General features: G+C 40.2%; 1 protein-coding gene across 4 annotated transcripts in view; it reads right to left on the bottom strand.

Moving 5' to 3' along the window:
- Positions 1-767: 767 nt before the first annotated feature.
- LOC142138996 (zona pellucida sperm-binding protein 3 receptor-like) overlaps positions 768-13,723 on the bottom strand; it is a 145,809-nt gene continuing 132,853 nt past the window's right edge. For all 4 annotated transcript variants that reach the window (XM_075196206.1, XM_075196207.1, XM_075196205.1 and 1 more), the window contains 4 exons: positions 10,598-10,789; positions 4,310-4,406; positions 2,648-2,727; positions 768-1,119 (listed from right to left, as the gene is read on the bottom strand). In XM_075196206.1, coding sequence (XP_075052307.1) covers positions 956-1,119; positions 2,648-2,727; positions 4,310-4,406; positions 10,598-10,789 — 533 coding nt within the window. In that variant the 3' untranslated portion in view covers positions 768-955. The remainder of the gene's footprint in view (positions 1,120-2,647; positions 2,728-4,309; positions 4,407-10,597; positions 10,790-13,723) is intronic.

The raw sequence follows: 13,723 nt of genomic DNA, 5'->3' as shown, positions 1-13,723 counted from the left end.
GGAACTATCCAATCTGAAACAGAGTGTTCGTGTAGCTTTGATTGAACTCATGCAGTCCTGCTCAGGTGTCCCAAGCTGATAGTGGAGTAGGTTGCAGTCACTGCCTGAGAATCACTAGGCTGAAAATAATGAGATTATGCCAATGATCTAGTCTCTTGATTGTTAAGTCTCCTTTGATATTTTATCTATTTAACCAGAATTTACTGAAACAATTGCCTATCATATCTATTGTTGATACACATGTATTTGTAATAAATTTTATATCGATTTGAGTTTTGCGCTATCTTATCATATTACAGTAGTTTTTATATTATTGACGGGTCCAGATCCCGTCTAGACAGCTGCATCTCGATCGATTGATATAGGATAACTAGCGCCCCATATATGCGTGTTTGTTTTGATATTGCTATGTCAGATATCGGTGTCCTCAAAGAGGCCCAACAATAGATTTGCATAACTCAGCATATTGGATCTTATAGTACTTTTGGCCACAAAAAAACCCCAAGTGCATCTGTCTGCCAAGCAAGTGCTAATTCGCTTACTAGTCTTTGGAACCACAAGTAAAAAAAGATGTACCTACGTATGAAGGACTATGGTGGAAATAGTAAAAATTTCACATCAAATGCAGACCTAAATTAATTTTGAGACCACCACCTTCACTGATTTAAACGTCTATTTTAAAATACTGAGCTGTTTAATATACAGAGCTCTGGAGGCAGAAAGTTGACTTGGCCCTTCCACTCTGATAATGAATAAACAACGTGACCTGCTGTAGAATATACCTTTATTGTATAACGTGCATAAGCTTTACATATTATATATTACACAGTATTATTTTACTGTATCGAAAGGTTTAAAAAAAGCAAATATAAGACAAGAACTTGAATAACTTTTTTGTTAGCTAGAAAAACATAAAAAAAAAATGTGTCAATCATGGAAAATGAAATACTGTGATTTATATGATTTCCAATTCTTTCTTCTTAATCAAAATGTCCAGCTTCAGGTTTTCTATCTGAAGGTAGAGGTACTGCACCTGCAGGTACTTTATCCATTCATCTGGAGTTGATGTACATGTCCGAGCTTCTTCTTGCAATTCCCATATTTTATCACACACAGACTCTGTGAATGGTAATATCAATGTCAATTTATATTCTACATTTATGGCTACACTCCATAGCAGTAATGCACTGTGGTTCTGTAAATGTTATTCTGATTCTGTGCAGTGGCCACTGCTGCCTACATCATTCACTGCTAGCAGTTATGGATTAACATGTATTTTCAGGTGTGTGAATATATTGTACATTTGTTCTGATGTCAAAGTGCTAACAATAGTGAAGTTGTGTATTGTGGTTCTTTTACACTTTGCCACTTCTGAATGTAATGTGGTCTATTAGCACCTTGTAAAAACTGCATTGCACTTCAAGAGGGGCAAAATTAAAATGTACAGGTTTAGCTTTGGGAGGGGGCACGTTCTTCTTAAACGCTAATATCACATTTTACAAACAAAGGTGCTCAGTAATTGTGTGCTGCATGCAAAAGCAGATATTAAATCCCTTGCATACAAAACAAATGCTCTTGTATTGCATTATGGTTTGTCCAGGGCTTGCTCCTAACTCTAAATGAAGCCTATTGCTTCTTACAGCAGCAATTCCATGTAAAAATGAGGTGTGGTTTTGTGGCAGGCTACAAGGAAAATGTTGGTATTTTTCCTTGGTTTGTTTCTTCAGACTGGTATTAATTATTTATAATTCTGCACAGTATCATGGACTACCATGCCAACCACATTTACATGACACTTGATGTAGCGAGCAGAGAGAATTTGGAACACTCCTCTGAGCTCTGTCTGTGTACTGTTGAAACCTCCACTTCCTACCCCCACCCCCTGCCAGCACATTGACATGCTGGGAGCTATGAGTCTTTGTCTGTGTAATTGGTAGCCATACTGAATGGCTCTACAGAGAGATTTTGAAAAGGAGATAATGATTTATAGAAAGACAGCTAAGAAAAATAGGCATGTCCTTAAAAGGTAGTGAACTTGCTACTTAATGAAAAATACATAAACCTTCTATGTGGGATTGCAGCTTTAATTGATGCAAATTGTAACAGAAAATTATTCGATCCGTGAGAGCACCTGTCTGTTGAATGAACCACAACTATTTACATTTATTTATTCTGGAATATTTTAAAGTGTAAAGCTTGGCACAGTACAAATTTTCACATAACCATCAATAGGATGGAAGCAGTTTCCTTGTCATATCTCAATAAAAAAAAATAATTGACCGAAACAGTTATTTGTGCAGAGGATACCTATAGTAATCAACCTCTCAAACATCCTCTTATCTTTATTTCGCTTCCAATAATAGGATATACAGCAAACAAGTAAAGGAGGAAATTAATTGACTTTCAATTAAGTGTATTAGCTCATATACAAGCCTAAAATAGGTTATAAGTCTGGTGAGCTTTTACCAGGCACAACATGTGCTCCTAATGCATGTAATCTTGTATATAAAATAACAAGATGCTTAAATATTATTGAGTATAAAATAACAATATAAGAGCTACTTATCCTTTATGTGTTGTATTTTATTACATTTACATATTTTCCTATGATTTCTACTTTTTTACTTAACCTGTGTTGTTACCCTACCTTTGCATACTGGGGCTGTACCACTCCAAGTTCCATCTGCTTGGCATTCTCTATAATTTCTTCTTGATATCATAGTATATCTGGAATATATGAACATATAATAATCACTTACCGCTGTGCAAATGATCAAGTAAAGAAATCTTGATCAGTAATTAAGTTAGCTTATGAAGACTAAACTTGGTCACTGATTTAACGCTAGTGTGATGATACTGGGTTTAATGTAACCCTCTTCACCACACAGCTGGCCTACCTGGTACCTATCCAAGGTTCAAAATCACCCAGGCAAATATCCGAAATAAAATAAATAAGTTTATTTAACAAAATGCAAGCACCAAACAGCAATAAACATATTTAAATAATAACCTGCAGCAAATAACACTACAGTCTGGCACAGACAACATACAGGGTGTAATGAAAACACCTCACCAGTATCCTAGTCACTCTCGGGGACTGCTGTCATCCATCCAAGCTTCTCTTCCTCTCTCCTTTGTGGCTACCAGTAAGAGAGTGGTCCTGAGTTACTGTCACTCCGCTTTTGGCGGACACACAGCTTCCCAAGACCTGGAGAAGTAGATCAAGGCAAAGTCAGTACTCCAGGGACTGATTGTCCCTTTCCTGTCAGGGGCAGAGATCTAGATCTCAATGCCAGCCTGACTTCAGCTATCACTTGGTAGTGAATGCCTATTTGCTGTCCTCTGGAGATCTCTTTTAAGCCCACAAATGACCTCCTCAGCAATTTCAGGACATGCCTGTTTGGTCCTTTTCTGTGTTTACCTTTTCACAGGTAAACATACAGACAAAGGGATAGCAAATGAGCCACCCTTGATATAAGAATAGTTATTGTTCTGTGGCTATACAGCTGAGTTTGTTTAAACAGGAGAGATCACAATCCAGACACATTACATTTAAATACACAATGCAGTCCTCTGTAATTAAATATAGAGCTCTGCTTGTGGACCTTTTCCCTATTAATACATGAGACCTCCTGGTGTGGTGTACATTCATGCAGGACTGATGGACAATAATCCTTTTGCCTAGACTGAAACAATGTACTAGTCTGCAAGACAAGAAAAACACACTGGCAGACATTTATAACTACTTTCAAATAGAATATATACAAGTTTAAATATGATTGACAAATATGGGGAACCAGAGGGCTAGAAAAACTATATGTTTTTTTGGTCCACAGTTTGTGAGAAACGAGGTGCAGACTGGTTGAGGGGATATTAATACCTTGTCTCCCCACAGCCAGATTGGCACCTTTGTTTAGGAGCTGAATAGTGTTTAGGCTTTAGGCTTATTGATGGAAAGTAGCCTTAAAGGCGAAATTCACCTTTAGAGATTTCTAATGCCAACCAGCTGGTATCTAGACAACCAAATTGCTGTGGATTGTATTTGTGTGATTTTTTGGGTTGTTGCCTTTTTTGGTGGTAATCTTCAGCAAATGTGATACTGAGCATATTAATCTGCATTAAAGTTTAAGACTAACGTTATTTCCATGGAAAATATATATTGCTATTGTTCATGTCAGTATCTTACCTAAATGGCTAATTCACAGCAATTAGGCTTCATTATCTACATCAGGTTAACTTTTAGGTGCATGCATTTAACACAATATTGAAAGCCACTACCCACACATATACCCTATTGTGATACACTTACCCTGGAACACACGTATAGTTGACTGTTGAACCAAAGAAAAAGTTTTTATATTCCATCTTTCCATGATCAATTTCTCTTGGCTCCCCGCATGATATGGCTGTATTAACAGTGGAAGCAAAGATATACGTAGATTTTATTTATGACTTTTACAAATTTTGTATACAAAAAATATGGTTAAGGCACATCCTTAACCACACTGGAAACATTCAGAAATTGCACCACGAGTTAGGTTAGAAAAAAGGTGCCGAAAAAGTTTTGATTAATATGTTTATAATAACAGTGGTATTTATTTTTATATCCTTAATTCAATACTCTGTGGGCTTGAACATTACATTGTATGTTTATACAACGGATTAACGGCTTAATAGATTAAAACAAAGTTAATAGTCCCTCTCCCCCTTCTACCTTTAATCTGGATCCCATCCTCTCTCACCTCCTTCGCTCCCTCTCCCTTACTGCCTGCTCCTACCTTGCTCACCTTTTCAATCTGTCACTCTCCAATGGCATCGTCCCCTCTTCCTTCACACATGCCCTTATGTCTCCCATCCTCAAAAAAAACTTGACCGCTTTTCTCTCGCTAACTACCTATCTCACTTCTCCCCCTTGTCTCTAAACTACTCGAGAGGGTTGTGTGCAACCGCCCACTAAACACCTCTCAGACAATTCCCTCCTTGACCCTCTCCAATCTGGCTTCCGCCACCTCCACTCCACTGAAACCACCCTGGCTAAAGTTACTAACGACCTTCTCAGCCAAATCTAAGGGTCACTTCTCCTTGCTCATCCTCCTGGACCTCTCCACGGCCTTTGACACTGTCGACCATCCCTTTCTGTTGCAAACTCTCCTTTCTCTCGGTCTCTCTGGCCATGTCCTCGTCTGGTTCTCTTTTTACCTTGCCAAAAGCTTCTTCTCTGTATCCATCTCTGGTTCATCCTCCCCTCCCACTGCCCCCCTGTATGAGTTCCTCAGGACTCGGTTCTTGGCCCTCTACTGTTCTCGCTGTACACTACCTCCCTGGGTGATCTCATCACCTCCTTCGGTCTCCAATATCATCTGTACGCTGACGATATTCAACTCTACATCTCCTTTTCCGATCTCTCCCCCTCCCTTCTCTCTCGTGTATCTAACTACCGTTCTGCCATATCCTCTTGGATGTTTTCTCAAAATTAACATCGCCAAAACTGAACTCATTGTCTTCCCCCCATCTAGATCTTCAACCTATCTTGATCTCTCTATCACTGTCAACAACACCACCATCTCATCTGTTCCCCAACTCTGGTGCCTGGGCATCACCCTCGACTGCTCCCTCTCTTTTACCATCCACATTCAATCTCTCGCCCAATCCTGTCGCTTTCAACTCCGTAATATCGCCTGCATTCGGCCCTTCCCAGGATGCCACCAAAACCATCATCCATGCTCTCATCGTCTCCTATATTGACTACTGTAACCTTCTTCTCGCTGGCCTTCCCCCCTCAGGTCTATACTCAACGCGGCTGCAAGACTCATCGTTCTTTCTCGCCTCTCCTCTTCTGCCTCACCTCTCTGCCTCGCCCTTCACTGGCTCCCATTCCAGTACAGAATCAGTTTTCAAACTCCTCACACTCACCTACAAGGCCTTGTCCCCCTCCACTGCCCCTTATCCATTCCCACTCCAATGAAATGCAGGCGGCGTGATGTCATCTGCCGCTGCCGGCAATTCGAGTAGCGTCCCGTTGTTTGTGGAGCTGGCAATGGAGCCAGAAGTCTTGCATCTGGTTGTCTGGCAATAAAGATGCAGCAGAGGAAACAGACGCCGGCCTTCCCAAAGGAGCGGAGGGACGGCGCCTGACAATATACATCTCTTCTCAATCCATTGTCTACAAAATTCCTTGAGTAATCGAGAAGCGTGTAAGTCTGTTTTATCCACCCAGAACCTCTCCTCGGGTCCAAAAACCTTCCAGTGAACTAGAAATTGTTGACGACCATGCAGTATGCGAGAATACAATATCCGACTGACCTCATACTCTTCATCTGAGGAAGATTGAATGGGATTAGGATGAGAAGGCTGGAAAAATTTGTTGAGCACCAGTGGTCGTAACAAAGAGACGTGAAAGATGTTATGGCACTTGAGATAGGGAGGTAGACAAAATTTACAACATACAGGATTGATAATCTGTGAAATGGAGTTAGGTACAATCAAACGGGTGCCAACTTCATTGAAGTTACCTTGAGTTTTAGATTTTTGGTTGATAACCACACCTGGTCCCCTACCGAAAGAATGGGCACGGGTCGATCAGCAAACGTCTTTTGATGTTGAGGGACTTTAAGCAATTTTGTTGTCGTCTGAGACCAAATGAGAGAAAACTTCCGAAGGAAAGAATCGGCCGCGGGAAAAGATGAACCAGAGGAGACAAACGGATCTGGAAAAATAGGATGGGTCCCGAACACAATGAAGAAAGGAGAAAATCCTGTAGACTCGTGGACATGCTGATTATGAGAGAATTCAGCCCATGGAAGGAGTTGGGACCAGTTGTTCTGAATCTTTGAGTCGCCTTAAGGCCCTGGGGCTGAGGCCAATCCAGAATAGCAGAGATTTTAGCAGGATCCATCTGTAAACCTTTGCCAGATACAATAAATCCAAGGAAGGGAACTTGACACACTTCGAACATGCATTTCTCTAATTAACTATGGTTGCGTAGTCTGGATAGGATCTCCTTAACATTAGCACAATGGGATCTTTGGAAAACACTAGAATATCATCCAGATAAACCACTACCAAGGTGTACAATAAGTCTTGAAAGATCTCGTTAATGAAGGATTGAAAGACTGCGGAGGCATTGTTGAGGCCAAAAGGCATCACAAGATATTCGAAATGCCCATCTCTAGTGTTGAAAGCCATCTTCCATTTATCACCCTCCTTTATTCTAATCAAATTAGAGACACCTCAAAGATCACGTTTTGTAAAGATTTGGGATCCACTGATTCTATCGATTGTGTCAGAAATAAGAGGCAAAGGGTATGGGTTTTTAAACATAATATGATTGTGTGGACGATAATCAATGCAGGGTCGCAAAGAACCATGCTTCTTCTTGACAATGAAGAACCCTGCCCTGGCCGGGGAGGACGATTTTCTGATGAATCCACGTAAGAAGTTCTCAACAATATACTGGGACATAGCTTGAAAGAGGATAAACCTGGCCTTTAAGAATCTGTTTACCAGGAATTAACTGGAAAGAACAGTCCCAGGGACGATGAAGAGGAAGGGTCTCAGCCTCAGTTTTGCTGAAAGCGTCTTGAAAGGAAACATAGACAGAAGGAAGAGTAGTGTCAGTGGAAATAGAGTGATAGGTGATCCAAGCGGCTGGAGGAGAAATCAAGGGTAAACATCTGTGCGAACACTCAGGACCCCAGGCAGTGACCTGGGCACGACCCCAGTCGAATTGAGGAGCATGCATACGAGCCACAATAAATCCAATATAAATGGATTAATAGACTTGGGTAGTACTAGAAACTGGATCGACTCTCTATGTAAAGCTTCTACCGTAAGCCAAACAGGTGAAGTAACGTAGGAGATGGAACTGTTATTGACACGATTACCATCTACTGCCATAAGGGAGAGTGGCTGAGGCAAAGATGGTAATCTGGAGCCAGAAAGCGAGAGCCGCCGAAATTATGTTTCCAGAGGAGCCGGAATCCACAAAAGCTGTAGTAGGATGAGATCCTTTAGGGGTATCCAGAGTGACAGCCATAAGAGGCTTGGACATGTTCTTGAAATAGACAGCAGATATAGAACCTTCTAAAGCGGCCTCCCCTCCACCGTCTAGGAGGGGGAGTTTCCCGGTATCTTAGGGCATGCATTAAGAAGATGACCAGGATCACCACAATACAGGCAGAGTCGCTGCTTGATTCGCTGAATGAGGGGTACCTGCTAACGTTGACACAGCTCAGGTAAAGGGTGCAGAGTCTAATGCATCACCTGGTCTTCTCCAGGAACCCCTGCAAGGAGGTATGGGTTTCACTGCTGGGGACGCGCAGGTTGCGATCCCTTACGGAGCCATATAGCGAGGTACAAGGACGGTAGTCAGGTAAGCTGACAGTGGATAATGCAAGGGAAATCCAGAAGAATGGTCAATCTAGCCAGGCTGTGGAGCTGGCAATGGAGCCTGGCAACCAGACGCGACGGAGGAAACAGAAGGCGGCCGTCCTGCAGGAGCGGAGGGACGGTGCCTGATACAGGGCCCCCTTCCCTCTTGTTTCTCTACCTATTCTTCAGCTCCTAGTCACAATGGAAGCTATGTTTGGAGTGTTTGAAGTCCTGGTAGTTTTTGTTTAATGTTTGGTATTGTATCTACCCTACCCTATGGTCTTTTGTCTGTCTCTGTAGGAAAGTGTGGAAATTTTGTGGCACCCAATAAATAAAGGCTAATAATAATAATGTCAGCCACAGGCCACAAAAACATTGCAATCTTTTTTTAATTAAAACTACTTTCTGTATAGTAGGCAATAGACTTTTTAGAAAAATAAATCCCATCCTTGTTTATTAAAGTTCAATAAATCATCCACATTGTGAATTGTCAACATGTTTAGAAACTGCCTGCAGATTTCCAGTCTATATCGCATTCTATTAGAGGGGAACAGTGAAAAGATTCTTCACTGACTGGTTAGTTTAGTGTTTTCAAGATAGGTAAATAGATTTACAGGTTTCTCAACATGTAGTAAAAATATAGTCATTCATACACTGTATTACAATAGGGTAATTAGACAATGAGTGGCAAGTTACTCTGGTCCTCAAAGAGAAAGCAAAAGGTGGAAATGGACCGTGGTCATTACCATTCAAAGCTGCAATTTGTTTTAACTAGGGGTATGAATTATTTGACTAAAACTGTAGGCTTAAATATGGAAGATGTACATGCCAATATATTGTAATTTGTCCTTGATAAATTGACATTATAGAACAACTGAGTAGGAATTTAGGATTAGAAGATGCATGGAAAAAACACTAGCTAATGTGGTAAGAAATAGATTACAAGAGACTATCCTGAGTACAAGTCAGTATCAATTTATGAAGCAGATAAGAGTCAATTTATCTTTATTTATTGTCAACATTTCAGACCTGATTCACTAAGTAACGTAAATACCGATACATGCCTTATTTTGTGTAAAATTGCTCTGCACATGCCCAGAAATGAAATATACACGAATGAACGCAAGTCTATGGAATTCATCTTTGAACGCAAAGGACACTTCTGTCAACCTACGATTTCAAGTGTGGAATGGGGAGGGAAGAAGCGTATGCACATAAGTAATGTTCAATAAGGGCGTGACAAGGACTTCCATCCGATCGAAGCCATTAGCAGCTCTAAGTGATGTGATTTTCAGCTGTATCACTTGCACCATCTACAGGGCAAGTGTAAGTACTGAGTGATAGTAATGACGGTCATGAAAGCATGCTATAACATGTGTTTGCAATCAAGAGCAACTGTAAAATGCAGTAAATGTACAATAGCCATTACAAACATCCTAATAGATAATATAATGTATTTCTATATATAATGTAATATATATATATATATATATATATATCTACTATATAAATGCCTAGTGGCGTGTGTGGAAAAAAAAACCAAGCTGCAGCGCCACCTGCTGGGCAGAGTTATACACTGACCTATATATTTCTTGAAGGAGAAGTGACAGTAGGGAGTGGTTGGTGGTTGCCGGGGGTGACAGTGGGGAGTTTTTAACACCTTAAGTGGCTTGATGAAGGATGTGGCGATGAAGATGAAGGATGAGGTGATGGAGAAAAATGATGAGGTGGTGACATGTGGACAAAACCACGTTAAAAAAGGGCGCTTGCGTCGGGAAGTAACGCTCTTCCCCTGAGGAGGCCTGGGCTAGGCCCAAATGCATGACAAGAACCTTTATATATATATATATATATATATATATATATATATATATATATATATATATATAATATTGCATTTAATGTTTTTTTTTTACTATATTATTAACAAGTGTTAATGAGTTTAATAATTTAATCTTTTTTCTGTGCATTCTGATGGGACATTATATATGCATAAGCATTGTATGTATCCTGCAGTGTGTTATGACAGCACTTGCTTGCCGTATAGGCAGTGTCCTTAGACCTGTATTAAACTACAAACGTTTCTTTAGATCCTCTTCTTGATGAATACGAGCGCCCCTGTTTGCATTTTTCGTTCGTTTTTAAAAACACATATTGCGTTCACTTTGTGTTTCGTAATGAATCAGGCCCTGTATGTTTTAATAAAGGAAAGAAAATAAAAACTTACGTGCACAAAATATATCAGGTTCTGACCACCTAAGGTCATCAAGACAAGTAATTGTACTGTTTAGGTCACTGAGAGGAACAAATCCTGGTCGACATTTGTATTGCACTTGTGTATGAATGTTGAAGAACTTCTGGTGAGTAAACACTTCATCCAGTACTCCATATTTAAGTTCAGGAGGAGACTTGCAGACAGCTGTCAAAGAAGCATCAGTATTTGGTTACAGTGCAAATCATTGTTATTGAAACTCATCATTCCTGTTCACACAAACTCATGTTATTCAATACTTCCAATATAGCAGCTTTACATTCTGCTGTTAAATTATCAGTATTTAAAGTTGCTATGCAAAAAGTTTCATGGGTATAATTTGAATGTTACTAACAATTGTTGTTGGGTCCCATAGGAATGTGTAAGTACTGTAGTGTATAAAATATTTTATAATCACCCTTTACCTTTTAAATCCAACTTCTACCCAGTCATTTTCAACATATTTATTTTCTTGTGACTCCTGAAATTCTGTGTTTTTCAACATGTAAAACTTGGATCATTCCTTTATAAATATCCCAATGTGTATTAAAAGCTATCAACTGAAAAGCAGGATACCTATGAGGTGAAATTTTCTGACACGCTAAACATGGCTTGGTATATAACTAATAGAATTGTAGTATTCAAGTTTTGGCATAGGATCCAACAATTCAAAATGACAGGGGAGCTGAAATGAATAAAATGATCTCCACTCCACGCACCCCACCACCTCTCAATACTCAATCAAGGGTGGAAAACAGCATCCCCAGGCCCTGGAGCAAAATTTTGAGGAGTGCCCAGTGATGCCTGTGCACCCCTCTCGAGTCTCTGCTTTTGTGAGCATGCACAGGGGTCATTCACAATAAAGCTTCACAATGCATACCCCATAAGAACAGCACACACTGAAATGGCAGTAGTTCTGCATCAGTTGTCATCTGAATATGTTTATTTTAATTAATTACATTTATTCAATATCGACTATATAAATATTTGTTTTGCTAATATGATCTGCATATCTATTAGAGAGGAGTGGTTCGGATTACTTTAATACAACATTGTGGAGTCGTGGCTCAGATTCTCCTATCAAAGTCAGGTCTCAAAACGAGGCAGAACATTATTTCCGACAATTTTCTTGCGAGTTTTGGATCACCCTCTTTTCTTTATATATATATATATATATATATATATATATATATATATATATATATATAGTTCTCCCTCGTTCTATCAAGTGCCATTTTAGAGTAGACAGCGTGTAGGGAGGAGGATCGCTGCGGTGTTCTACTCATAAAATAGTGTTCAGGGTGAACCAGGGCCATAGGAAAGCCATAGAATCCTTTCATTATTGTAAAGCAGTTCTGTAGAGAATAGTCAACTACAATAGTTTGCTGATCAATTGCTTTTAATTTCAATCTTAAATAGACTTTACACAGAATTAGTGGCGCGATATATATAAATAAATAGATTATGATGATGATAGATATCATTCTGAACTAACTAGTATATTTATTACTTGGAGGAAAACAGTGTGCTTTTGCTGTCTGACTTATTAGCTGCAAAATGCAAACACTAAACAGATTTCTTTCTTTTAAAATTGAAAGTTTTTCTATTGAAAGTAATCTCGAGTGGGGCAGTAGCAACTGAACTAATTTTGAAAAAGACGGTGTGTTTCCGTATGAGATTCAGTAGCAGTTGCACACCCCAAAAAAAGACTATAGATATTTATTATGTTCTAATATTTTCAAGTATTTTTCAATACTTGGCAGTTTTGTAAGGCTCATTCAGTAACATACAAAATATGTGATATGTGATTCAGTGTAATCTATATTTAAAAATGGTGTTTGTGTGTGAGGGTCAGCTCAGCTGCACACCCTAAAAACATGCTATGTATTCTAGTCTTTTCTATTTTTCAATACTTGTCGATTTTTGAAGGGTCATTCAGTGACATCCATATTAAAAAAAGGGTGTTTGCATGTGAGGGTCAGTAGCAGCTACAAACCCAACAAAGAAAAGAGGGTGTTCTTGTCTTTGACTGAGAGTAGCACAATAAAATATAAAATTTGTTTGTTAGAAGTATATTGTGGAGCAGTGTCATAAGAAATGTAAACATTCTTTCCTTTCCCTAAATTATTGGGCATTCCCCTGGTGTGCTGACAGGCATCTACAAGTAGCTTCAACCTGTTCAAGTAGCATTAGTGGCAACGATAGATCACTGTACAGATCAGGAGCAGCCCAGTACCAGTACTGGTAGTAGTACTACTGTTACAACCTCTACAGGTAAAAAAGGTAATGTGGGAAGAAAGTTGACAAAAGCATCCTCAAAATCCAAATAATATTTGTCAAGTTCAATCTCAAAGAAAACATCAGCTCTTGATGAAAGAAGGAGGATTAAGAAGGAATTTTCTGATGAATGTGGTACCCAGGCGCGGGCTTGCGGATTACAGCCCGGGGGGCGCCCAGACGGCCGCATCACATGACACGCGATGCGGCCGCATCCAATGACGCGGGCGCATTGCGTGTCATGTGATGCGGCCGCCTGTGCGCTGATGCGGCCGCATCCCATGTCATGGGATGCGGGCGCCGGGAAAAACCAGTCGAAATTGCCTCAGAGGACCCCATGTCATGGGATGCGGGCGCCGGGAAAAACCAGTCGAAATTGCCTCAGAGGACCCCCCGGCCCTAACAACGGTGAGAATGAGTGGCCCGGGGGACCGTTGCCCCCCTGCCCCCCCGGGCCAGCCCACCCCTGGTGGTACCTTGTCCAAAAAAAAAGGAAAATACCTAACATTCCATACACTACTTGCAGTGGCAAGACAAGGCTCAGACTATGTCTACTTTTTACTATTGGGGATCCTGTTACTGCTGGTACTGGTATACGCACTAGAATGTCCATTCCAAAACAGAGTGCTCAACACATGAAAGGTGTGGCAAATAACCCTCTTTGCCACAATACGTACTAGTCCAGCACTCAATTATCAAATTCCAAATAACTCCCCTAATGCAATCCATGATTCCCAAGGCACATCCTTGCACGCTACAGCTGAGGGGGAGAAATCTATACGGAAATGGAGCAAGACAAGTAAGCATTTTACACAACTGCAAGCA

The sequence above is a fragment of the Mixophyes fleayi genome, chromosome 2, assembly GCF_038048845.1.
Source record: "Mixophyes fleayi isolate aMixFle1 chromosome 2, aMixFle1.hap1, whole genome shotgun sequence".
Taxonomy (NCBI): domain Eukaryota; kingdom Metazoa; phylum Chordata; class Amphibia; order Anura; family Limnodynastidae; genus Mixophyes; species Mixophyes fleayi.
Note: the sequence above shows the minus strand (reverse complement) of the source record. Positions and strands in the feature narration are given on the sequence as shown.